Source organism: Camarhynchus parvulus, chromosome 3 (genome assembly GCF_901933205.1).
Source record: "Camarhynchus parvulus chromosome 3, STF_HiC, whole genome shotgun sequence".
Taxonomy (NCBI): Eukaryota; Metazoa; Chordata; class Aves; order Passeriformes; family Thraupidae; genus Camarhynchus; species Camarhynchus parvulus.
In genome coordinates, this window is record NC_044573.1 from 43,539,150 (window position 1) to 43,565,771 (window position 26,622).

The 26,622-nt window shown below is 37.1% G+C and overlaps 1 protein-coding gene across 3 annotated transcripts in view; it reads right to left on the reverse strand.

The window, feature by feature from the left end:
* The window catches only part of ARID4B (AT-rich interaction domain 4B), an 88,770-nt gene that overhangs the window by 13,405 nt on the left and 48,743 nt on the right, over positions 1-26,622 (reverse strand). For 2 of the 3 annotated variants that reach the window (XM_030946219.1, XM_030946220.1), the window contains exons 10-17: positions 25,383-25,456; positions 24,418-24,563; positions 20,036-20,108; positions 18,892-18,986; positions 17,706-17,803; positions 17,231-17,498; positions 16,067-16,239; positions 6,057-6,302 (exon numbers count right to left, since the gene is read on the reverse strand). In XM_030946219.1, the coding sequence (XP_030802079.1) occupies positions 6,057-6,302; positions 16,067-16,239; positions 17,231-17,498; positions 17,706-17,803; positions 18,892-18,986; positions 20,036-20,108; positions 24,418-24,563; positions 25,383-25,456 (1,173 nt within the window). The remainder of the gene's footprint in view (positions 1-6,056; positions 6,303-16,066; positions 16,240-17,230; positions 17,499-17,705; positions 17,804-18,891; positions 18,987-20,035; positions 20,109-24,417; positions 24,564-25,382; positions 25,457-26,622) is intronic. The other variant, XM_030946221.1, reaches the window with a different exon arrangement.

Genomic DNA, 26,622 nt, shown 5'->3' on the forward strand with positions numbered 1-26,622 from the left:
CCTCTAAAAGGTGTACTTCCTATTTATACACTGTAAAACCTTAACAATAAAATAAAATAGCAATAAAATAAATCCTTTCAACTACATAAAATGTGACAAGTTAATAAAAATAAACTCTTTTGATCCTGAGTGACTGCAAAGAGTTATCTGGAGTGAGTAACCCTTTGGAGTCACCAGCTTTGAGTCACTGACTTCACAGGGACATTTTTCAGTTCCTTTTCTGTTAAAGGTTTCCACTTAGCACCAGAGTGATACAAGGCAAAAAAGTACTAAATAGCGCCAAGACATTAACAACAGGCATCTTGTTATTCAAGACTGGACCTGTTAAGTACAAATCCAAGACCAAAGAAGTACATTCCTAGTAAGAATATACTGTAACCATGGTACTGTGCTTGCCAGATTGTGTATTTCTGAAAAAGTCAAGAGTCATTTAAATCAATTTTTTCCTCCCGATAACAATAAGCTGCTTTACTACTTAAACTGTAAATTCAAGAACCATATGCATAAGAAACAGTTCAGTTAAAAATTAGTTGGTATTAACTTTGACCTGGATGTACATACAAACAAATTTTGATCCTCCTAGGTAAACATAAAAATAGAGGGGGAAAAATCAACTTTAAAAACCCAAACCCACACTCTTCAATAAAACTCGTACAAAATGGAGTTGAGCACCATCACCATGCTGGCTTTCCAGCTGGGCTTACTTGATCATAATTTTGATATATGACTACTGACATAGTCCTAATTCAGCTTCTTTGCAACCACTGTCAATTATATTCACAATATTGACATAAATTAAAGATATTTAGGGAGAAACATGCAAGTTTCCAACATGCTTTCCTACATATTATGAGTTATGATCTATACAAGCGATTTCAGAAGCTAAATACTGTATTCTACTAACTTAAATGTGACATAATAATGGGTGAAAAATGAAGTAGCAGCAGTCTGAAACACAGCTTTCCAAAACATTTTTTTTCTGCTTTTTCACCTCCATGTGACAATAAAAACCACAAAATCTCACAGCAGACCATGCAGACTATGATACACCAAGACTGCCCACATTGCTGCCGACACCACTGTCATTGTACTATTACACTGTCATTACCAGGTGAAATGTCAGTAAATAGGTCCAAAACTGAAATAAAATTCTGCAGAGTACTTGCTCATATGGAAAAATCCCATATTCTTGAGACTGGGAAATCTTTTTTGAAGCAATCTTTCTTCAAGACAAAGACATGTTTTGCCCAAGGAATACCATGAAGTGCCTGCCAAATGGACTTTGTGACCCAGAGAAATGCAGGAGTATTTTATTAGATCTAAATACATGCAGGAAAACAGCACTAGGACCTGACAAACACATGGTGAAAAGTGAGGATTCTGACAGTGTCCTTTCTGCCTCAACCACATTGCTAGAATACCAAATTTGTATTCACTCATTCTTATGCATCTCCAATAAGAAATTAATCTTCCTCCTATGCAAAGTCTGTGCACAGCCCACACTGTCTGAGATTCACAGCAACTGCAGTGTCTGCTGGGGCAAGAGCTGACAGACATGGGGGCACACTGAACCAAAAGAGAGAAAAGTAGAATCTGAAGGGAACACCTCTCCATACCACAGAGTCCTAAGCAGCATGGACTAGAAACAGTGGTCATGCAGGCCCTCATCTCAAGGTGCACACCAATGTGTGACAGTCACAGTTGCTGGCCAGAGCACATCCTGCTTTACTCCTGACTGCACCCAAAACAGCAGGCAGACCCTGTGAGGGGGCCACAGAAATCTCCCATCTTCTCCAGGGACTCCGCTGCCCCACACTTTACACGTTTGCACCCCACAGCTCCTTTCACTACTCACATATCAGATACATATGGTTTGCCTAAACTTGGGACAACTGGACCCCAGGCTCAAACGGATCCTGCAAAAAAGATGCATTCCAAGCCACAGCTGAGAACCTGACCCTAAATTACATTCTCCTCCCCTGCAATACAGAGAAGCACCCTGAAAAAGCTGCATCTAAAATGGGGCGTGTGACTCAGACTAGAGCCTCTTTCTAGAACTGCACCTGCACCTGCTAACATATGAACACTTACTTCATCACTAATTTTACTTTGGACAGTCTGTTCACAAAACAAAATTAACCCAAATATATTATCAAAGAAGTTCTCCAGCTCTCATTACAAGAAGCATGTACTTTCAGAGGACCTGGGCTGTTTTACTGCAGTGCTGTCTTTCACATGTACTAGCTTCACCACCCTAAAGTGAGCAGATGAGAGTGGGGAGGAAGGAGATAATATGGAGAGCTGCTCCTAAAAGAGGTGACACAGATGTCTTTGAAAATCGGGGGTGAATAAGGAATTATTTACTTTTTTTTTTTTAAACCAGGTTTCACATGAAAACCTGGAATGCTTTCATAAAAAAAAATCCCCTTGCCTTACCAAAATGAAGACAAGGAAGAGCACCTTGCATCAGAGTATGTACTGATAGTGTTACATTCACAGGCACCACTTGCAAGCTTAAATGCACCACAACAAACTCTCAGAGACTGCACAGTCGATCTTGCACACAAGTACTAGAGGAGAAACAAGGAAGAAAGCACACTTGTCCAGACTAGATTTATACTAGCAAAGGTAGCACTTTTCTCAGAAGGACAAGTGACCTCAAGGAGATAGCAAGTCTTGGCAAATTCACTGAAAATGTCCGGTATACTATTTGTAGCTGCTAAAAAGGGAGATTTTTTTTTTTTCTGTGATCAAAGAAAGGAGAAAAACTAGTCTGATGCTCAAATACTGAGATATTAAATGGCGATTCTAGCTTGCCTAATTTCTTTTTTGTTGGTTTGTTTTTTGTTTTTTGTTTTTTTTTTAATAATCCCTTCCTTGCCCCTCCAAATGACATACATTACTCTCCAGGACCAGAAATTTTGCTGTACATTTAATTTCAGTGGTTGAATGCAAAGTATAAAATTTGTATATGAAATAATATTTCAACAAACTTAGACAGAAATTACTATTTTCACATGCAAATTTCTGAAGGAAAGAAGTGTTGAAAACCTTAAGTCTTAGCTTTAAACATTTGAAACATTCAAGAATAACATGTCTTGCGATATTGTACCATAATGACACACAGTTTCATCAATCTAAATGCTTTTTAAATATGCACCCTCTAATCACTGGGAATACACTGCAGAAGAAAGTCACCTCAAACACACAATGAACTGTTCCTTCTACTGGGAGCTGAAGATTAAAATTACAACAGAAGGAACTGGCACCGTAGGCCCCAAAGAAGTTTCAGTTACATATAAAGCAAATACGTATGAATTACACGTAATTCAGAACATCACTGCTCTGTCAGAAGAAGTTTCTCTGTATTTCTCTGCTTTTTCTGGTAATATGTGGTAACATAAACGGGTCCCTCTAACAGGGTAGATATTTCTACCACTCCCTTTGACTACAAGTCCACTGAACACTACCATTCAGAGACCTTTATCAGACATACACATCACCTGAATCTCAGGACGTAACAACAAGATCCTTTACCATAATGCTGTACAGCTTCTGCACTTTCTATTTACTCTTTAAAACAAAAACAAAACAAAACAAACCAGTTCCACAGTTCTTAATGTCACTGTTCCAGAGCATTAAAAAAAAAGACCCAACTAATGAGGACGAGTATCAAGTTTATCCAGCATCATTCCAAGTATCCTAAGGAATGTGAGCATGCCCACACAAACAGTTATTCTCAATTCCAGACTGATACGGAAATTACCTTGTGATAAGAACCATTAGTGCTTATTTAGGATTTCTGCTCCAATTTATGAGTTTAAAGAACAGGCCATTAAATGGCATACCTGACCAAAAGGGGAAACAGGAAAGTCAACTTTAAGGAGCAGAAGAATGACAGAATTAAAAAAACCCTGAATGATTAGCAAATCCTAGTTCAGTACATCCCCTGTACTGTACATACAGTACTTGTCCCTGCTAAGTAATCTACAATGAATAAGGAGAGGAGGAATTGCTTCCTACCCAACAAGGGCAGTTGCTCTTCCAGGCTGTCACTGACTGAAAGCCAAATCAAGCTGTTGCAGCCTACAAGACCAGTCTTCACAATACTGAACTGTCAAAGTGTCTAGATGCTGGCTAAAGCTGAGGCTTACACACTCTATCTGTCAAATCCATAAATTTAAGTAATTTTACATGTATGAAAAAAATTAGCCCCATTTAGCAGAGTCCATGCACAGTCCCACAGCTAAACCTCAATCACTGATGTATTATTTTTCAGTGAAGAATCCTACTCCCCCTCCAAACCTTTTCAGAGGGCTCTTTTGAAACACCAGGTAAAAATATAAACTCAAGTCCTGCTGCCAGAAAGACCAAACAATCAACACTCCTTACTTCTCAAATGAGTTCAAGTTAACTAAAAATGCTTTTATTGTCAAAGATATCCTAAGTCACAGAAATAATGTCTCTGACATCAATATGCAGATTTGCTTAAAATGCAGCGTTAAAAATTTAGAATCTTGATTTCTCCTTTAAGAACTGGGGTGCTGGAATCTCCAAGGTGAAGAAGACTCATTTCTGACTTCTCATTTCTTCAGATATGAAGCAGTACTGCTCAAGTAAAATTCTGATCATCTCACCTCACAGCATGGATAACAGCATGATATTTGCTCCAAAGAAAAATAACTTCTATGCTTACATGTGAATTCCAAAATAAGAGTTTAAAAGCAAGAAACCTCTTGGAATGGTACACACAGTAGTCTTCAGTGAGTAGGATGAAAATTTCAGCAAATTGCACTCCAAGGGAGTCCTCCTCAATAAGAACTGGACCAGAACGCAAGTCACACCCCAGCTCCCACCTTGAGCAGGCTGCATCTCCCCTCATCTCTTGACTTCACAGCCCACTATGCTCACAGACGTTGCCTGAGGACAGTTTATGTCAGATTCTATTCCTGTAGATCAATGTAGACCAAAATTCTACAGAAGATCAGTACCAAAACTGGCAAGAGCGAGATTCCTCCTCGGCAGCAGCACCTGGAAATCACCAGGCCTTGATGCAAAGAGATGAACTCAAGGCAGCAAGAGAAGCACTGCACTTCTCTGTTACCTTTGCTAGCAGATCTTGCTAGAAATAAATTGTATAAATGGTATTTGTCCTGCCCTCTTGGCCAGAGGCAGGATGACAGATGAAGGTTACAAGAACCTCAGCTTTCCCAGAAAAGGAAAAATAAGAAAAAAGTACCTCAGACTTGTCTCAGACTTGTAGAGGTTTTTTTACAGACAGTAATAAAGTTTAAAAGGTAATATTTAAGGACAATTAAGCAATTATGTGGAAAGTGAGGAAAGGAGCAGACATGCTTATAAACTGCCCAAAAATTTTAGTTTTCTCTACTGTTTTCAAAGTTGTTTCAAGTTTTAAGCAAGAAACAGGTCTGAAATACCAACAGAAATACTTCAACTTATTTCTATTAATGCTAGACTAAAGACAAAAAACCCCATATGCTCCTCCTTCTATTAAAGAAAGCATAAGAAGCCACTAGGCTAAGAAGAGTCTGGCTGGGAGAGGAGGCAGGGTAGGGAGGATAGATATAAGATCAGATGAAATGCAGTTACTTGCTGCACACTTATCTGCCACTAAGAATCTTGCTGTTTTCCAGTTAAATATCCTGTACACCAGCAACAGGGTGCTTCACTGACAAGACTGAGCTCCCTCAGCTAAATGCACTACTCAAACACTGAATCAGAGACAATCGGCTTAAGAGAGCCAGAGGAGGAACCTGAAAAGAGTGATGCATCACTTGTATGGGAAGATCTAAAAGTAAGATGGGGAACAAATGAAGCCTTCTTTGAACAAGTGATTTTAAGATGATTTTCAAAGTAACTAAAGCCCTGCATTTATATAGTGTTAAAAATCTAAGTTTCATACAGTACAATGACCTTCACAGAACACCAATACTGAAAGTTTAGGACTCCAGATGTCTATTAATTTAGTTTTTAAAATTCATAAGTGTATTTGAGAAGTAATTCAAGAAGTAATCACTAACTAAAACTCAAGTTACCTCACGTTCCATCCACAGTAGTGCACCAAGTAAAGGACTTCTCCACCTTCGATGTCAGAATCTTTAATACTAGCTTCATACATTTTTTGATTTTTCCCTCTTCCATACCGCACTTGGACTTTCATGCCTGGTGGATAGCATTCAAACTCTTCTTCCTCATTGTTATTGTTGTCTTCTTCCTCCTCCTCCTCTTCCTCCTCCTCTGCTTCTTCTTCATCTTCATCTTCTTCCTTATTCGTGTCATCTCTTGAAAGGTTTAAAAAATTGTAGAGTTAATATGAGATACTTCATAAGCTTTTCAGTTCCAAACCACATATATTGATAAATATTGTGGATGCATTAGAGAGTGGGAAACAGGAGGCTCCAAATACGTGAAACTGTACTATAGCTGAGTAATATCAGCAAAATAGGATATAGCAACACACACAAAATCCAGTGACTGTAAGGTGCAAAAGTGACTAAAAGAAAAAAAATCCATCAAAATCTTTATGAGTAGAAGTTGTTCAAATTCATCTTTATATGATTCTTGCATGCAGTCTCTTTGTTTAAATATAATTTTCCCACTTAAAAAATTAATTCTTTTTAATATAGAGAAAATTTCCTAAATTCCCTTTTTTAACCTACAAGTTTGACAAATGCTTCTTGAAACTTGCTTCTCAAAAAAATCCTTCTTTTATTACAATACATGAACTCTATCTGAACACCTTCAAATTACTGTGTCCATAACCAGATTTTGGACAAAAAAAACCCCAACACCTTATGTGACTGTATTAGCAAATTAAACAACCTGTGCTAATTTATGACCTTGTCACTCCTTGCCAATTACACCAAAAGTATTCTTAATATGTCAAACTTGCATTTAATTACTATATAAATACACAGGCAGGTGTTCACTGCTTTCAGAAGTAAGCTAATTTTGAACACATTTTTAGATATTTTGGACCAATTTTCAGAAGCAGTAAGAACCCACAAGTCTTGCTAGTTTCAGTCAATGGTAGCTATAGGCTGCTCAGTTATCTGAAAATTATCTGCAATCAGCTTAAAGAGGCAGACTAGATTAAAGAAGTTAATGGGGGAAAAATCTTCTAATCTTAATTAGACTTAAAAAGCAGCATTATTGGCCCTTGTACCATTCTAATCACACACTCTGTGCAACACAGAACAGATTTAGTTGCTAACTAAATTCACAACAACTGCAGACTGCCAATAATCAAAAAACCTGATAGATGGAACAGCTACGTTTGGATATTTGGATAAGAGAGAACGTATTTACTGCTCCAAGTCTGATTTTCACCAGTATTTTAGTTAAGGTTACAAACAGAGAAGTCTGTATTAATAATCTAAACCTTTCCATTACAATTTCAGTAGAAAATACGCAGATAAGCCAAGCTACCTCCTCTCTGCGAAAGGATGCTCTTTTGCAGAAGTAAAACTGCAGTATTACTATTTATTACTATTATTACCTAATTAGGTGGTAATTCAGAACAATACGCTAAATTCAACTGTACTATAATTTCATACATGATTTAATACAATTACTTCAGAAATTAATGTTGTCACATATATATATGCAGAGACACACTAAATATACAAATACATATATGTATATACACACATGTGCATACACACTGAGACAAAGGCTAAAAAAATCTATCTTTGTCTAGTACACCAAGTCCCAGAAGACGTATCTATTCAGGTATATATGCCACGGACCATACAGTATAATTCTAGAAGGCCAATATTTTAATTTTATTTTTTCTGTATATATGTATGTATATGTATAAATACACACATACACACAAAGTCTCGGCCTTCCAGGAGATATATAGACAGACAGATATAGAACTATATACTTTCAGTGAACTACTTTGCTAGTGAAGTTAAAACCATCAGAGTTAAAAATGTAACATGAACAAATAAGCTTTGAAAGCTCACTTATGGCAAAATTTACTTCCCAAGGAAATGAGGAAAAAAGGTGCCCAAAGATTCAGATGAAAAATCCCTGAATAGAATTCCAGAGCTAACAACAAAAAGCAACAACTAATAATTTCAATTATTTTAATTTATACTCTCTGCTGCACTAAACAAAAACTCCTGGCCAATTTCAGTACAACAGGTATTATCATACAAAAGCTAAAAAAATGGGATCAGAAGCAGAGCCACCACTGCTCCAAGAACAAGAAGAGCTTTTGATTTTCCATTACTAAGTACACTCCAAAACTGCAGTGAACCAAATTCTGCCTTTTTACTTTTTTCTCTCCAAGATCTAGGGGCACAATCCTCGAATGCTGTCTGCAAAGTAAAGTATGCCTATGCTGGAGGATTCAGGATTTTCCAGACACTGGCAATTATGGTGCCAGTGGCTTATGAAAGCTGAACAAATTTGGATTCTCTCCCATCTTGGTGTCCCAACATATCCTACAAAGACTCCATGAAAATACCAGGAATTGGTACCTTCTGGAAGAGATGTATGAAACCATCGCAGTGAGTAACTTGGACGGTCAAGGAGATGTGAACAGCAGGCTGGACATAGGTGGAGGGCATGTCAGGAAGCAAAAGCAAAATGGCAGCAGAGATGGCTGCAATTAAAAAGTGTTCTAAGGAGTGACTTGGTTAGCAATCATAAGCTTGAGGTTTTAGGAAACCAAACAGAAGCAAAGAACTTTCATCATTTTGGAGCAGAAAAATCCAACACACTCGCATAGCTCCTGGAACAAAAAAAGCAACAAAAAACCCCCAACACAAACCCCAAGAACACATACCAATGGTTGCAAGGATGATATTGTCTTATAATGCCATAAATAGTTCAAATCTGGCAGTGCAGACAAAGGAGAAGCTGTGACTGCCACAAATGTGAGGTTTCTAAGAGGAAATTGTGATTGTAGGCATCCAGTATACACAGTCATAACTTCATTAGTCCATGTATGTATGCATGAGATCACTGGATTTTCTTCAGATTTTCTTTGATTTTCTCAGTCAAAATCCCATTTGGGGGAAGGGCATGGGGAAAAGGTAAAAAAAAAAAAAAAGAGAAAAGGAAAAAAGAAACAAACCTCTTGGCAGCAGACAGTAATTGTCAACTTAAAACCAGTACCAAGCAGTATCTACCACAAAGCTGCAACAATTTGAACAACCCCAGCAGCAGCTGATGACACAAGGCAGCAGCAGATGTGCACACACAGTGTACAGGAGACGCAGCAATACAAGCGTAACTCTGTTCCAGAATCCAAAGTATTACCAGAAAGCTTATCGGGACTCAAAAGCATTACAAATTACAACCACAGACTAAAAAGAATACCCTCACCCCATCTCACAAGGATTGGGAACATAAACATTCAGAAGCAAGAAATGAATGAATTAAAATGCAAAACTATTCATTAATAAAGTAAAACCATTAAAATGTTTAGAGCATACAAATATTGCTTATCATTATTTTCAAAGGACAAGACAACATCCTCAAAAGGCTAAAGCTACACACAGTAGGTCACTCTCAGTCAATATAAAGATTTAACACCAACAAGCCCATGATTAAGTGTATTAACAACTGGACATAGTTAATAAATGAAACACTGCTCCTCTTACACCACTCAAGAAAATGCAGCATCATGCAAATTTCTTTTGGCCCACATTCTCTGGCACTAAACATGAGCTGTTACAAAGCCCAGGTGAAACCTATGAGACAGAGAGGGATTTGGAACATTGTATCTGGCTCCTAGAATTCCTGTTTTGCAGCAAACCTAACCCTACTCCAGTATGCTTCCCCTAATGCACCAAACTGGTACACACAGCAGGTGAGATCGCACATGCAAGATTATTTTTTCAGGGGTTATTCTAAAATTTGAGGAAGCAAGATTATTTCAATTATTGGCTTAATTAAGTCATTACAGTTAATTGAATCACTAGCAGAAATAAACTTTAGTATAATTGACACTTCAAGTTTAGGAATTAGCTTCTATTTTTGTTTCCTGCTTATTTTTTTCCCTTTTCTCATTCTAGAGCATAATTTAACCTCTACTTCTCATAATACAGAGCTGAAAGATGTTCAGTCTCTTTTCAAATTGCCAATCACAGGTGTGATGGTCACTTAAGGTAACCTTAAGTTTTAAGGCAGAAAGGTCACAGAGACCTTTACTCATGCCATGATAATGGAATCTCATCTTCAATTACACAAAATAACACGTCTCCAAAAATCACCAGTATTTGTCTTCCCTCTTGCTCTGGTTTTGGCTGGGATAGAGATTTTCTCTCCTTGGTAGCACAGGGCTCTGTTTTGGATGCACCAGGATGGGAGGACAGAGCCAGTGGATGCATGGTACCTGACTGCCAGTTGGGTTGAACCACAGCACCTCTGAAGTTACAAAGAAAATCTGAAAAGTCCCTGGGACTTCTGTCTGCACACAGAAAGTTGGAATAAATGCAGTTGGGGACCCCTGTCCCAAGGCAAGGGGAAGGCACTGCCTTGATCTGCTTGAGTGTAGTACAGTAGACTTCAATCATGCAAGCACATTGGCTGTGATCAGTGTGTTGCTCTGCTGCCAGACAGGTGACAGGACCTCATGTTATCACTTCTCATCATTCAGCCACGTGCTGAAACATTCCTCAAAAGGATAAAAAGTGGTGGCAAAGTCTGACTGAAGAGTACAGCCCTTCCTGTTTTTACAGCACTGGTTCACATTCACCTCGGAAGCATCCAGTATCTGATGAGTGTTCAAAGACTCTCCCACACATGTAAGCCTTGGTGACAGCCACCATGGTTAACAACCTGCACAGTGACCATTTGCTATGTAAAATATGATGGCAGAACCACTTTTCCCAAGTCAGATGTCTCCCTTCCATTCAATACAAAGAGCCAGTACATTTACACTGCCACTCTACACTTCATTATTGAGTCATCTGCAGCTTATTGCTTTATCAAAAGCAGTCATTACATGTATGTATGTATCAGTCTGAATTCTATATTAAGAAAAAACAATTAGACTGTTCTGAAAACATGGCTACGCAATGAACTTCTTTCCTCATACAAAGCCAGCTGAAATACATAAATAGAACACACATCACAAATAAAAGCATTGAAATATATTCCTATAAATAAAATTACTAAGTATGGTTCTTATAGGCATTTCCCTTTAGCACACACACCAACGGTTTAAAATTCTGAGCATACGTTTACACTACACAAGCATTGGACATGGCACACTGTTCTCCGTTTTCCAAGGCTAATCAATTCCACAAACTTGAATCAAACTGGAGAAAGCTATCTCCATATATAGTTCTCAACTCTTAAGAAGCTAAGAGATATGCCTTTTATATCAAATATTCTACACTCCAAAAGATTCTAACCTTCTTGTTACCATTTCAGATCCACCACCACAATGATGTGTCATTTCAAGAGGTAAGGAACTGAAGAAAACATTGCCTCTAACAATGTCTTTCTCCCATATGTGAAATGGAGCTTCTGACTATTATAAAAGCCCACTGTAAACTGCTTTCAGAAAATCCCTAACTGGTGTTATCAGAAAATTTAACTCTTGTACAGAAAGTTTCAGCAGCAGCACAGGCACAGCAGGCAGTCCTCTTCACAGAGAATACCCCTTAGTAAAATCCTTCACATGAAACAATGCCCATCTTGACTTAGTTTTCAATTACTGCTTTTATTATTCCTAGTCCCTTCCCCTACTGCTTGCAGGAGGGGAAATGTACTACTGCATGAAAGAACAACAGCTTTAAGATTTTTCCCTTACACATGAATGAATGGCTGATAGTCTTGAACAGAATTAAAGCAAAGACTAAATGTTTAGAATTTTTACCTTGTGATATTGTCAAAATGTGATAGTACCAGCTACCAGAAAACCACACCATAAAGACCTAAACCATCAGTATCAGACAACCAGAAGTGTTTAGGTTTCTTAAATTCCTTAAGGACATTTGTTCGTGCATTCCTTGGAGAAAATAAAAAAATTAAACTGTTTTTAAGAACAAGAAACAAATAAATTCAAGAAGTTTCCTAAGGCCAGAGAAGGACTTGTGAAAATGAGTCTGATGAGCAAGAACAAGGTAAGATCCAGCAATGGCAGCCCTTCCTGGTGTTAAGGCAGCACTTCAGCCACAAGAAAGAAAATACAAGGACAAAACTTCTTGGTATGTCTATGTACTGGAATTGGGATTCTTAAAAGAATTTTGCCCAAGCACCTCAAAAAGCCAAATACTACCCATATATGTCTGCTGCCAATTTTTGTTGAGAAGAAAAATTACCCAGATTCTCAGCATTTAAACTTTCATTTCAGTATTAAGCTCTTGATAGTGGTCTGTTCCAGGTGCCTTAGAGCAAAGTGTTAAAACCAAAATAAAACACAAAACCAACCAAAAAAATTCTCAATAAAAACTCCAAAACCAACATGGAAACTTGGAGTTGAATTAACTATCTGGGGGCAAAAATCTTACTAATATTGGTTATATAGCAATTAACCTACATTTCCGTTTCCAAACTCTACCTACCATGGAATTTTTAAAGATTTACCTTTCATTTTATTAACCTGTACTAAAAACGCCACACCTTCTAAAATCTCCAGGCTCCTGGCCTCAATCTCCTTGGAACATATTTAATTGTCTATACTGTTCATTGTGTAGAAAAACAGTTCTGTTCCCAATTTGTTGACTTTGACTCAAGTGTTCGACAAGTTAGAACAATTGATATTACTGGATGCTACAAAGGAAACAGCACACCAACCATACAATGCTACATTTGAAGATCATGACTTCCACAACATCAAGTTTGTAGGAACTTCTGGAGAAGAAGGATTTTGAACTTTCTTCTTTATTCACTGGCCAAGGATAACTACTTTTTTGGATGTTATGGAAAAGGATGATTTACAAAATCAGTTTTGTAAAGGACCCTCTGGGACAGACACATTACTGGCTTTTTTTTAAAACTTGTTTTAATGATCACAAGTTGTACAACCTGTATCAAGCAAAGGTATCTTCCACTAGCCACAGGAAAAGTAAAACAACAAAGCAAAAAGCGAACAAGAGAAGCGTGTACAGAATAAAGGACAAAGTACCCTTTGAATCTCTACTCTCAGTGCTCACAGATACATAAGCAGGCAAGAAACTGATACTCTGGGGAAGCAAGTAAGAGAAAGTTCAGCCTTTCTTCCTCTTCATCATATTGTTAAAGTCTGTGTAGATGGAACCATACAATTCAAGTGGTAGCAATCTCCAAAGTTTGAGACACATGGGATTGCACAGAGAAACAAAACTTGGAGAAAATAAACACCCTGGCTCCCAGCAGTATTTCCTGAGATTTGGAAGCTGGGAGTTACATCCAGTCCTCCCATAAGAAAGTCAGAAACCCAGAAGTTTTTCTATCCTCATGGTTCCTTATGTCTACAGACAAGCTACATGAAGATGTCCAAAGTCCTACAGATATAAACACAAATAGAAAACTCTAAAAGTGTGCCTAATATAACATTAGATTTAATTTGTTTAGCTATTTTGTTAGGACTCTGAAGGACAAATGGTCCATAACTTTAAAAAAAATTCTAGGAAGACATTTTAAATACACCAAATAACAAAATTTCAGTCTGAATTTCACACTGATCTATTTTGATTACATTTCAGGTATTAGTGTGTGTGATTAGTTTTCTACCTAAAAAATGCCTGGTTTTGCATTTCAGTTCAACAAAAAACTCCAACCACAGCATTTCCACCTTTGTGTAAGTTCTGCCACTTCTAATCCATGAAGTTGGGCGCAGGGAAGTGCAAAATCTAATACAATGCCCCATAAATTTCCTTTAAGCCCTTATGGCATAAATGCTAAAAACATTGTTTAGCACTTAGGATGACAGTGACATTTTTTAAAGCTCTTTAAAGCTGACTCAAGTGCATTTTGTACTCCCTATCAATCTGAGAGGGTAGAAGGGAAAAGTAATCATGCTAACAGCGCTACTACAGTAACACTGCTTATAAATACTTACAATTACCTGCTATAAGTGTTCAATTTTTGTAATTTAAATTATCCCTTCAAACACAGCATACCTCCCAGCAATGACCACATCAGCACCTACACCTCTTTTTAGAGTTATGCTTTCCATTCTAAGCAACTCATTACAATCTTCCATGAGTCATAATAGCAAAAATACTAGTTGGAAGAGTTTTCCACTGGGATGAGTAAGGAGGAGTAGAGGGAAAACAATTCACTCAATTGCTGTCAGGTGAATTGGGAAAACTTAAAAGAAAATTCTCTACAGATTTTTGCTGTTTTCATAAATAAAAAAATAGGAACACTATTAACATTTTATGTAATAAATAATGCAAATTGACATGAATTTGTATTAAAACACCTCAACTTAAAAAAAATTAAAATAAAGGATTACTGAAAAGCAAATGCAGATTCTAACTTTTCATGTACCATTTACTGCTGCAGCATGGTAAGCGTGAAGCCAACCATACTTTTCGGGTATATAAATAAATATAAAGTAACATCACAAACATACACACATATAAATACAGAATTTAGAGAACTTTAAAAACTGCTATTCTCTGAGCGTTGCAAGGTTTTCCATCTATTTAGTTCTGTATTTTGAAAGCAGCATTGTAAAATCAGTCTTTAATAATTCCGTTAAAGTACAACTCGCCTAGTTCACATTAAAAATAGCAAATGCAACAAAGTCCAGCAATTAGTATTTTAAAACAGAAAAGTTTACATAGGATACAAACAAAATCACAACCATAAAGAAAAGGCTATTCAACTGAATTCAGGTAAACTTGGTTTTTCTGTATTCTGCATTTCTGAGTTACAGAAATTGTCAATGAAATCTCACTGAAAATATTCAGGAGGACAAAAACTTTTTACAAAAGGATCATTCCAGAATCCACTAAAAAAATCAAAATCTAAAACAAAATAAAATAACTACTACCAATGAATCAGAAATTAATATACTAAACCATGACATTCTGGCCACAACTTTTAATGGGCCAGAAGAAGCATTAAGAGCTAATGATATTTAGACAGAAGATCAAGACAAGACAGCTGATCTACGAATTAACAAAACTGCTGGAATGAACAAAGGAATTACTGGTCAGGCAACAGATGGTATTAACTAAAAAAAACCCAACAAAACCCAACACATCCCTGATATACAGATTGCTGTGAAAGTATAAGGAGGTGTCATTATCTGCTTTCGCTCTTGTAACAGCTTCTCCCTTAAGCATCTGTTACTGGGCTTTATTGAAGACAAAGACTGTATTAAAAGAGATCTATCTGACCTCTAAGGGGAAATTGTTGTGTTCTTAATACTAGAAATCATACTGTATGAGAGTTTTAATTGTAAGAACACAAATTGTTAACACACTGGGGATTAATGAGGACTATATTCTGGTTGTAATTTTTTTGTGTGGCTGCTGAAAAACACTTGTAAGATTTTCCTGCACTGAAACAGGAAAACCTGCCCTTTCCATGAACCAAATGATTCACACAGACTCACTGATTAGATGGCCCTGAGCATCCCTATTATTTCCATCTCCTACTTTCAAAACATCTGTCTGAAGGTCTGCACAACACTCCGGCCGGTACCAGGCCTATTCAACAGCAAGGCTGTTAACTGAGCCATGCAAGGTACCTCCATCTTTTCCCATGTTACACACCCCTGTCCAAAAGCAAAAGCTTGTGGCAAACCACAAGTTTGCCTTATACTTGTAAAATCAAGTATGAAAATACTCCTGGCAATGACTGCAATATTTTTGTATTAAATCAAATAGTGACCTATGCTTTGTATATTCTGCTCTCACTCAGCTTACATTTAGGCCTGGAACCTATAAAGCTTAGGGTGCCTTTTCCTTTAAAAATAGATCAACGAACTTCAATGGCCTAACCACAACAAAGTTATGAACACATTGGTCTCTGGAAGATACAAGTCTAATTAACAAAGGCATGTCTGATTTGAAGTTCAAATTACAAGAGTAAAATTTAAAAAACACCTATGTCTCATCTGATTAGAAACAGCATAACTTACCCTGATTTTTCTTTTTCTTCAGCATCTGCATTTACTGTAGGATTTTCCATTTCTTTCATCTTCTCCTCCTCTTTATCCTCCAATTTGATTTCATCTTCAGTTTTGATTACATTTAAGTCCTTTTCTTGATCAGGCTGAGTAAACACAGAATCTGGCGAATTTTTTTTGTTTCCCTAGGACAACAAAACCTTTAGTCAACTCACAAGGTGAAAACAAAGGAATTAAGAAAAGGCAGATAAAACACACTGAAGTCGTAAGAGTAAGACAATGCTACAGTGTGGGGCTTCTCCTAAAATTACAGCATCTCTTCTGCTTTTCCTTTTGAAAGTCTTAAGCTAATCCTAACAGTTTAAAGTTGCAGCCAGGGTCCTAGCTTGTTTTATCACAATGATACAGGCATGCAGCTCTTAGACCTGGGCTGCAAAGCAATCCCAAAGACAATCACTTCACAAAGCATGTTTCCACTTGGGATGCAGAAATACCAGTACTGGTCTGTGTGGGATTCCTCCCAGAGAATACCAGCCCACATTACAGCTGTGTTGCACACTGACTTGAGGAGCCACACTGCTTCCACAGCAAACTCCGAGGCCTGTAGAGTGCTGCACATCAGTTTATGGCCCTGAGCTTCCTCTGCTAAAGCCACTGAGTCAACAGGGGATTTTGAAAAGCTATAAACATTTGTTTCTCTGGACCACTAAACTACATTAGACCATGTGTACATAATATGGCCCAGGTCTTTGTAGAGCTTCACTGTTTTCATGGGAACACAAAAGTAACAGCAGTATTTATGAGCATTATTATGAGTATTTACATAGTTAAATGGATGATGAAAATATCAGCAATACAGTTAGCTGTGAGCATGCATTACCCAGATAAAGATAAAGCTGGACACTAATTAGTCTCCATTTCACCCAGGAGGCCCTCAAATAAATGAAATGTTGGACCTGTTTTCTAACAAGTCAGACATTTTGACATCATGACCCTGGAAAACAGGCACCTAGGGTAAATACAGCTCAAATGTCTTGTTCTGAATTAGGTTTACAGTGAGTTTTTGTCTTATTTTAAATCCATCATAGAAATTTCAATCTTTATATTCATTCATGGTTATTAACACACCAACAGACTTTATAAACCAGATACAAGATGAAGTTTAAAATATATTACCAGAACGGAGGGCTTATCATTTTCTTTACTTTCATTATCGTTCTCAGCTGACTTTTTTTCTTCTTGTTGTACTACTGCTACTTCTTCCTGCTTGCGCTCGTCCTTGTCCACTTTTATCTCTTTTGCATCCTGCTCTGGTTCTTCATGCATCTTCAATTCTTTTTCTTTTTCACAGTCTTTACAAGGCTTATTAGTCACTTTCTCTGGCAATGCCATCTGAAATTCAATGTTAGCTGATGTACAATATTCTTCAAAACCATAGAGATATCTAAAAAAAAAAAAATTGTTTGTGATAAGCAAGTTTGACTAAAGAAGGAAAATCCAACCTAGAGAAGCTAAACATGGGCAGTAGGTTTAAAGCCTTAAAAACTGTATTATAAACAAAGAGTTATGGATTTTATGTATATTACCCCTAACACAGCATCACTTCAGTTCACTGTAGTTTTAGCATGAACTACATGGCTTTATTACTTACTTTCTGTATGCACATTTAACATTATATCCTGCAGCTGAATTTAATACAGGGATTCCAAGATCTTGATAAACTTGCTTCCACACCGCTCCACTTTCAATCTGTTAAACACAATGAAGTCATTGTTTTTGAATTAATTCACTGACAAAAAACCTAAATTGACAAAGTTTACAGCTTCAAAAAATGTAAGTAATTTCCTCTGATGTATAAAATGACTATTTATCACACACACAGTATTTCACTGTAATGCAAACTGCAGTCTAATGTAATCACTTTAAGCAATTTAGCATTTCTGCAATGCAACAAGCCACAGCAGGCTTTCCTCTCCAGGTGGCAATAAAACAGAGGAAAGAAAATATAGCTATCAGAAAAATCAGTACATCATTTTATATTTAAAGTAATTCTTAACTATCAGAGCTAGAATTTTAATTAAATTGGAAAGAAAAAAAATAAGTCAAAGCATCAACAATACTCAGCTCTGGTAGTACTGCACCAGCCAGAGTGCCTAGCAGTCTTTCATTATGTCCTTAGCATGCCCTTTGGTGACAAAGATCCATGACGTGCCCATTTCTAACCATCTGTGAAGGTAAAGCAGATGTACTGCAATACCCAAGTACCACATCCTGTCCTGCCTGTCAGAAAGGCATCACTGCACAAACAGACTCCTCAGCTGTCAGGCTACATTCATGGGAAGCAGTTCAAAGCACAAACAGAATCTGCTTGGCCATGAATTCAATGTATTTCAATTACTTCTCCCAAGACCAGTCTCACTAATCCCCATCAGCAAATTCTTCTTTACACTGCCCAGAATAAATAGAAATTAAGGGCCTTACATCAGGTCACTAAACTGGCTGTCTTTGAGATTTTACTGAGCAGCGACTCCTTTCACGTGGAGGTAACAACTTTATCAGACAAATGTTTCTTGAAGTATTACAAAAACACATGTGCTGGCTTATTTTATTCAGCAATAATTAAACATGCTGAGTCAATGTGTAATTTGTTTAGCTTCTAACTAGTTCTGGTTCATGTTAAAGCATGGTTTTGAGAGCTACAAGGTGTCTTATTCAGCCATAGCAGAAAACTTTCATACATCTAATTGTCCTGTGTTATTTATTAGTATTTATTTCACAATAATAAACAGCATCCTCAGGTTTTATGGCTCTGGAGTACTCATCATACTAATACTCACGTTATCAAATCCTCCAAGCTTGTGTACAAGTCTGAATAATTTGAAGAGATTCAAATTTCTGTATCCTAACACAGGTCGTTTGTTAATAGGAGTCCCTGGGTAACAAAAACAGTTGTTAGGCTGTTTTGAAGTATTTTTTTCAGAATAACATGAAATTCACATAATATGCACTACTATTAAATACAGTATTTTAAACTCCACCTCCTGCATCTGGTACTTTCTTTTCGTGAAACTTAAACTCTACAGTCTTACTGAACTAGAGGGAAAATGGGTTATGGTATTTAATGCATATATACAATGTTATTTAATGCATTTATATACATTCTTCCATACATTACTGAACATGTAGAAATTATGCAAATTTTCTTGCTAACTATATTGTACATATTTTTATTATATCCACTGAAATTATTACATCTGAAAATACAATAGTCTTTTTACTGATTTAAAAAAACCCAAACCAACCCTCAACAGGAGCAATCCCACAATGCTTCAAGAGCTGAAACTTCCTCTGCTACTGTACTAGCAGTAGCTACCACATTGTCATCTCTTGGGAAGAGTTTAACTCATTTCATATGGCATTAAAGATGATACTAATTCAACCAGTTATAATAGTAATTTAAATACAGATACCCTCACTCCTGCCTTTTCTTGCAATATATAAAAACCTGGTAAAGATCTAACATAATGACTGGCACTGGCTTTCAAAAACATCTCAATCTATGGATAATGTTCATGTGCTTAAGCTATGAGGATTCACAAATGAAAATAAGCATAAAGTAAATGCATTTTTCCATGACCTAAAAGATGTGTGTCAGTATTTTAAGTTATTAAACTGAGAATATAAATTAATATGATTGAAAGTATTAAATGTTTGATTATACATGCTATAAGTACACTATAGCAAACATAGTACAATATATGCAAAACATAATAGGATAAATATTTATATAAATCCATTTATTTCTGAAAGTAGACATCTGGGACTGCATTTTAGGAGATGAGTCAAGTGACAGACTCATCATCCAAATAGAATGGAAGGCAGAAGATGTAAGTACAGTTTCCCTGTTTCCAAAACTGTACTGCAAAGCACTACTAGTTTACAGGCTCAATTTTTCAAAGTACTGCTAATTAAAATGCCTACCTCTGTCTTCCATGAACTTGTACAATTGCTGAAGAAAGTTCTCTCGTTCTTCAGGAAATGGCTCTATTTCCTCCTGTTTAAAGAAATGCAGGCAAGAAAACTGTCACCATTTTGAGTTACACTCCTTCATTAAGAAACATAAGGCAGTGATCATTTAGGTTTAAATGTTTAAGTTTGTTTTACTGTAGTCAGCAACAGGATATGGCACAGAGAGATACATGCTCTCAGTGCTATGCCACATGAAACCTAGTTTTATAAACTACAGTGTTTCAAAATACATAAAACATTGACTGTAAACATACATTGAGATTGGATTTCTGACTGATCACTGAAGTATCGTAAGTGATACCACAGATCAAGATGTGTTCTCAATTTCGTCCATTTATGTAGAAAGTCTGGGAGACAGCGCTATTAATGATCAAGAGATTCTATCAGAAATCTCAGCTCTATTTCTACTGCAGTTAAGTGATTCCTTGAGTCCTGGACAGACTACGTCACTTTCAGAGATGAAGTCAAAAGAGCAAATGGTGCTTGCACTTTCTTAGGAGTTCTAATCCACTGCACTGGCAAACCGCAGCCAATGGCACTGCATGCGAACTGCCATGGGGCACCAGCTGGGCGCGTGCTGAGCAGGATCAATCCCAGAACTGAAATAACAATGGATATTTTGGAAGTTCAGTTCATTGCACTAATAAACCTTTGTATTAGATTTACTTAGATTAATAAACAGTGGAGTTTCATAAAAAAGCACTATGGCTTACTTTCTAACACCTCATAAATTCTTTTGGAAATGGGGTTTGCCACAACTTGTAGCAATAAGATATTAATATTTCAAATTCTGATGACTGAGCTACTGCAAAACAATACACCAAATATGAGTTGATTAATTTTTAATACTACCCGTAGAGTTTCCAAAAATAACTAGTTATTCAGTAATCTAAAGTAAATTATTTTTCTTTGGTGTATTTGTATTCTATGATTATAATTTCCATTCTTCAACAGTCTCCTTGTGCTAAGTATTAAAGCTTCACCTACCCTGAAGCAAGGGGAAAAAACATACTGTCTTTGAAGTCATACTAAGACAGTTGAAAAAAACAACAGAAACAGAATATCATTACTAAACAGAACTGGGAAAAACAAACACACGCAAACAAAAACAAACCTCAAACCCTCCAACATCTACTGAATCTATTTAATATAGAGATGTACAGCTGAAATAAGGTCAGGAAAGGCTGTAACTATTATCAAGGAGTAGGGTTTTTTTCTTATTCTACACTTCCTCTTATTCATTAAATGCACTTGGATGACATCAGAGCAAACAGGCAAAAAAATTAAGAGCCAGCATTCACAATATACTGGAAAGTGGCCCTTCAGATATAAATATCAACAGAAATGCAGTGAAAATACTCCCATCTTGCAAAGGCAATGCAAGAGGAAAGTCTCTGTAAGGGGCATTACATGATGGGCATTTGACACCCCATGTACCAGCAGAGCTCAGAGCAGGCAGCTTTGATGGGCTGGGTAGAAAACTGCAACCAGTAAAGTAGAGAGCCTTTTCACAGGGCAGGGGCACCACAGATCGGCACTTCTAGCCCAATTCTTCTCTGACAGGTACAAGGTGGTGCTGCAGCTCTGCATGTAGTTCAGATAAGAGCCTAGTTAAGAACATTCATATTCCACAGGCCATGGAGAACAAATTACTTGGGGAATAAAACTCCAAAACTGCGTAATTCTTTTAATTCTTTTTTTTTCCTCAACTCCCACAGCAGGTACTTGGAATGGACTTTTACCAGCATTTGCTGGATCATGGAAAACAGATCATGAGCAGCTACTAGGGTTTCTCATGTTCCTCATCAACAAGAAAAAACTTGCCATAAGACATTAGTCTCACAGAACATTTAGGGGTGGGGTGACAGGTGTCACTGAACAAAACCTTCAGGAAACCCAACAATGTTTTGAGGAATGAATGTATTCTTTTTAAATACAGGGGGAAATAAGGTAAAGGTAATGAAGAGGCTGAATAAAACACTCCCTTCCTACTATACAGTCCAGTGCCGGAAGGGTACTCCTACATCTCTAATGTGATAATTCACAGAGGTGCCAGAATAGTGAATGAATACTCCTTAATTATTTTTCCAGTAGAGAACAAAGTAACTTTCTACAGAAGTGTGCTAACATGGAAAGCCTAGGACCCTGCATGCCTCTGAAAAGCATTTGCACTTTCTCAGAATCTCTACAGAGTCAGTATGTACTATACTATACTAATAGTATCTGTTAATAATCTCTCAATCCAGTTAGACAACAAGGTTTCCTAGATAATGCTTTGAAGCAGGCATATCACACTGTCATATTTGCTTATTTTCAGGTTACACAACCAGAGTGCTAGCTGGTCACTCTGCAGTCCCTAATGTATCTCTCTATTCTACAAGTTAAAATTAAATGGCTTCTACATAAGATAATAAAATTCAGGAAAACAAGAACAAGTTTTTTGCAATACAAATTCACACAGCACTATAGCACAGCACTGGGAGAGAAGGTCTTTGACAACTCTTTTACATACCATCAGATTTTGGAAAGCAAAGGAAGGCCATTTTCCAGTCTCTTCCATTAGAGGAAAAAAAAAACAACAAGGCAACTACTCTTCTCAGAAGATAAGTACAGAGGATTTGCATGTCAACTCCTATCTATATAGGATGGAAGCATGTATATAGATATGAGATATAGAAAAGCATCTATGTATGTATCTACAGAATGGAGTGAACATACATATGGGACAGACGTATCTGTTTTTGAAGTCCGTGGTGACATCTTTAAGAGCTTGGGTTTTCTGTTTTGTTTTGTTCTGGTTTACAGGTAGTAGGACCACAAGGATGGCCTCGGGGAAGCCATCATGTCCTGGGAAGCAGCAAAACAACCTGCAGGTGGCTAAAGTCCCAAGAGCAGGCCCTGTTTGGGAAGAGATGCTGCTTGACAATCAGGAGGATACAGGCACAAAATAACAAAAACAAGAGAAGAAGCTGCAGAAACTGCTCAAATATGGAGAGGAGAGGAGACACACATGCCACTGACCACCAAGGAGAGCAAAGAAGAAAAAAGAGAAGTGAAAAAAAATATTTTGCCTCTGTTTTAGAAACTTCCTAGTTCAACAAATTACTGAAATCACTGTTTACTGGAAAAGATATTATCACAAGAGGTGATACAGTAAATTCCAAAATATTTGTCTGAAATGAAATCTATATGTCTAGCACATGGAAAGATTAGCTCAAACAAACAAACATGCAACTAAGAGGAGCTCAGGAGAAGGTGTTGAAAGAGTACAAGGTCAAATGTTTACAAATGCTGTAGCTAAAGGCTCTGTATTTTTCACCTAAAAGTAGTGCAGGAATGATCACTATATAAAGATGATGTGTCATTCTGCATGGATACAAACCTATCTCCATGCATCATGTTCATGGCTGGACATGAACCTGCTGACAAAGTTCAGAAATTGTATTGAGCCCAAGGAACTACTCCTTGCTTCTCAAAATACTAAGCAGAGCACTGTCTGTCCCTTGCAAACTTTTGATCAGAGCTGGATAATCTTCTGAGAGCTTAAAGAGGAGGCAGAAAGAAATTATAAACATGGAGAGGTGGCGAAGTCATAACTTCACACTTTTGCAGTCTCCCAACATATTTTAAAGAAATGAATGACTAGAAGATGAAACACTATTTTCTGGTATGCCAGAGCCACAGTATCCACAGAGGATGGACTGAGGGAAGGACCCTAACAACCATTTAAGACCCAAACCAGTTCAGTTTCTTCTTCACAATTCCCCTACTAATAGGAAATTAAGTCTGCTGCACTACTGGTACTTGCTTGAAAATTAAGAGAACAGCTCTCAAACCCTAGTGAGAGAAAAAAGTGATTATGGCAGATACAGATTTAGAGTACCACAGGAAGGTACAGAGAAGTAAAAGGCTCAAAAGCCTCTCTTTCAGCCTCTCAGCCAGCTGTGAAATGAAGTTCTTTCCTTGTCTTGATTTTTTTTTCTGGACAGAAGGCCGGGGGTAAAGAACAGATGATCAGAAAACCAAGCATGAGGTGGGGACTCCATACTTGCAGGACAAAAAAGAGAAGAAAGGTGGAAGTGGATGCATGGCAGCTAATGCCTTGACTGAAAGTCCTGCTTCATTACACAGGGTAGCCAGAGAGGTGGCATGGAGAGAAGCAGTTCTTCAGCAGATCAGGGAAAGAGTGAGTTACTCAATAATGCCTATGTTAACAGTGTTGCCTATGTTAACATATTATATGTCCCCTAATGTTAAAAAGGCCTGCTTAAATATATATGTCCCAGCTAATTTTTATCAGCTGTCTAACTATGGCCTTTACAAACTTCACTTGCCTCTTCCTCACTGCTGTTATCCTCTTTTTCTTTTTCATCTTCTTCCTCTTCTTCAGCTTCACTGCTGGAGCTGTCTTCTTTCAATTCTGTTTTCCAGTTACTAGGAACAGTTCTGGTTTTACGGAATTCAAGTGCTTGGTCAAAAGCTGTAAAAGAACCAGCCTTTGTTAGCACTGCAGGAAATATCAGTTTGCACAAATATTTCAATTTAAAAAACAGTAATGAGGGGTGATGGGGAAGAGGAGAAGGAAAGACTGCTAACTAACAATTCCTCTCCACATTCAAAGATCCTCAACAACCACTCCATGTTGTCCATCCTTATTTGTCTTATCCAGTCAAACTGGCCTAGTGTTCTCTACACATCAAGGCACCCAGAGATACTACCAGTATTTTTACCTTGTTAGTGTCTACAGACACAAACAAGGATCTTCTGCACAGGGCATATATGAAAATTTAACTGAGGAAACCCCTATCCAAGAGGTTTACACTGCAGTTTATATATATCAAAAAGAGAGGGCAAGAAGGAAGAAATAATCACAAGCTAACTCTAAGAGTTTCATCACACAAGCTTAAACTTTCAAATGCACCCACAATTCCAGATTTTCAAAGCTCATAAAGGCAACTTACAACTATTAGGGGCACTAGTGTGAGAATAATTCTGTAAGTTCTAAAGCAAAAGGAAAAATACAATGTATAGAACCAATGTGTGCATGTTTGGCATGTCTACAGTTAAAGCCAGTGCAGAGCAAGTGGGGTGCTGTTTTGGGGGCTTTTATTTAGTTAAGTTTTATTTGTTTGAAAAAAGTTCCTCTAACTTTCCATAAGTGTTGTCCTTCAATATATTATTCTGTAAGAGAAGATCCTAGTTTAGGATCTTTAAGACATGAATCAATCTGCCATAGATTTAGTGATTCATGTAACTAAGCAAATACACACAAGTGTTTCTCACAGGAAGTTATTTTTACCTTGTTTTAACAAAGCGTCAGGCTTTGGTGAAGTTTCACTGATTTCTCGGACATCTTTTCTTGGCACAGAAACACTGGAGAATTTAGAACGTGTTAAAAACATTTAAAATATTTTAAAGGTAAACTAACTATACAATACAAAGCTCCCGTTAAGATTATAATACACTTACTAAACACACATAAGAAGCATACAAAGTATATCTTGACAATTCTATAGTGTTACTCTGGTACAGTGTTAGTCAGTGGATTAAAACCAAAATATTAAATTGATTAAACTATATGAATTCACTGCATGTTAAAGAAAGCATGCTACTTCCACAAACAGGTAGTTTCTGGAATCTCCCATATATGTAATACTTTAAACCTCACATTAATTTAACATTAATTTAGAACCCTACCTTGATTAAATGAGTATTAGTGTAAATTGTCAATATGAAATTAAAGACTTTCAAATTGAAAGAACAAAGCACTTTCTGATTTCTATTTTGTCTACAACCAAGGAAGCAAATCTGAATTGCAGCTCTGGAGGACTGGGGGGTGGGTAAGTGCTTGTGTGCACACATCTTATGTGTGCTCCTTAGGTGATGTGCACTGATGCCTGAAAAACTATCAAATGGTAAAGCAATACCCTAGACTTCGTAAGTAATTAAACCACAACAAAACTGTTAAATATTTAAATATCCTTCTTGCAAAACATTGTGTTGAACTGAACCAAGCACAATAAATAGCTGCAACTTTTGAAATAAAAACTAAAACCTAGAAAAAGAATTCTACTGTTGTGAGTTTAAGAACACAAAGTTCTTTATTTTGTTGCAAATACCAGACAGTCTGGTTTTCTATGTTTCTCTATCCTTTTTCCTATTTTGAGTAGCATTAGAGCTCTTTGCAAGGAGCTGGATAAGAGGCAGTTGCAGTCTAGACTGAGATAAACATGTGCCTTAATACCTTCCAACAAGAAAGAGGATTTCTGTGTGTGCACGTGGTGTACGTGCAGGCATGCACACATCCCCACCGACCCTTCTGGAACTGGATAAGCTTACAGCCACATCCCTGAAAAGCACTGCTCTATTCCAACCTTAGCAGGAAAGAGTTTCAGGCCATTCTTGAAGTCACGTAATACTGCTGGGTTTGCCACAATTTTAATAATGAAATTAAAACTAAGACAGATAGATTTATGCATCCCATTAGTAATAATGACAAAGTTCAAGACTAATTTCATCACCACGTAGGCTGTTAACAG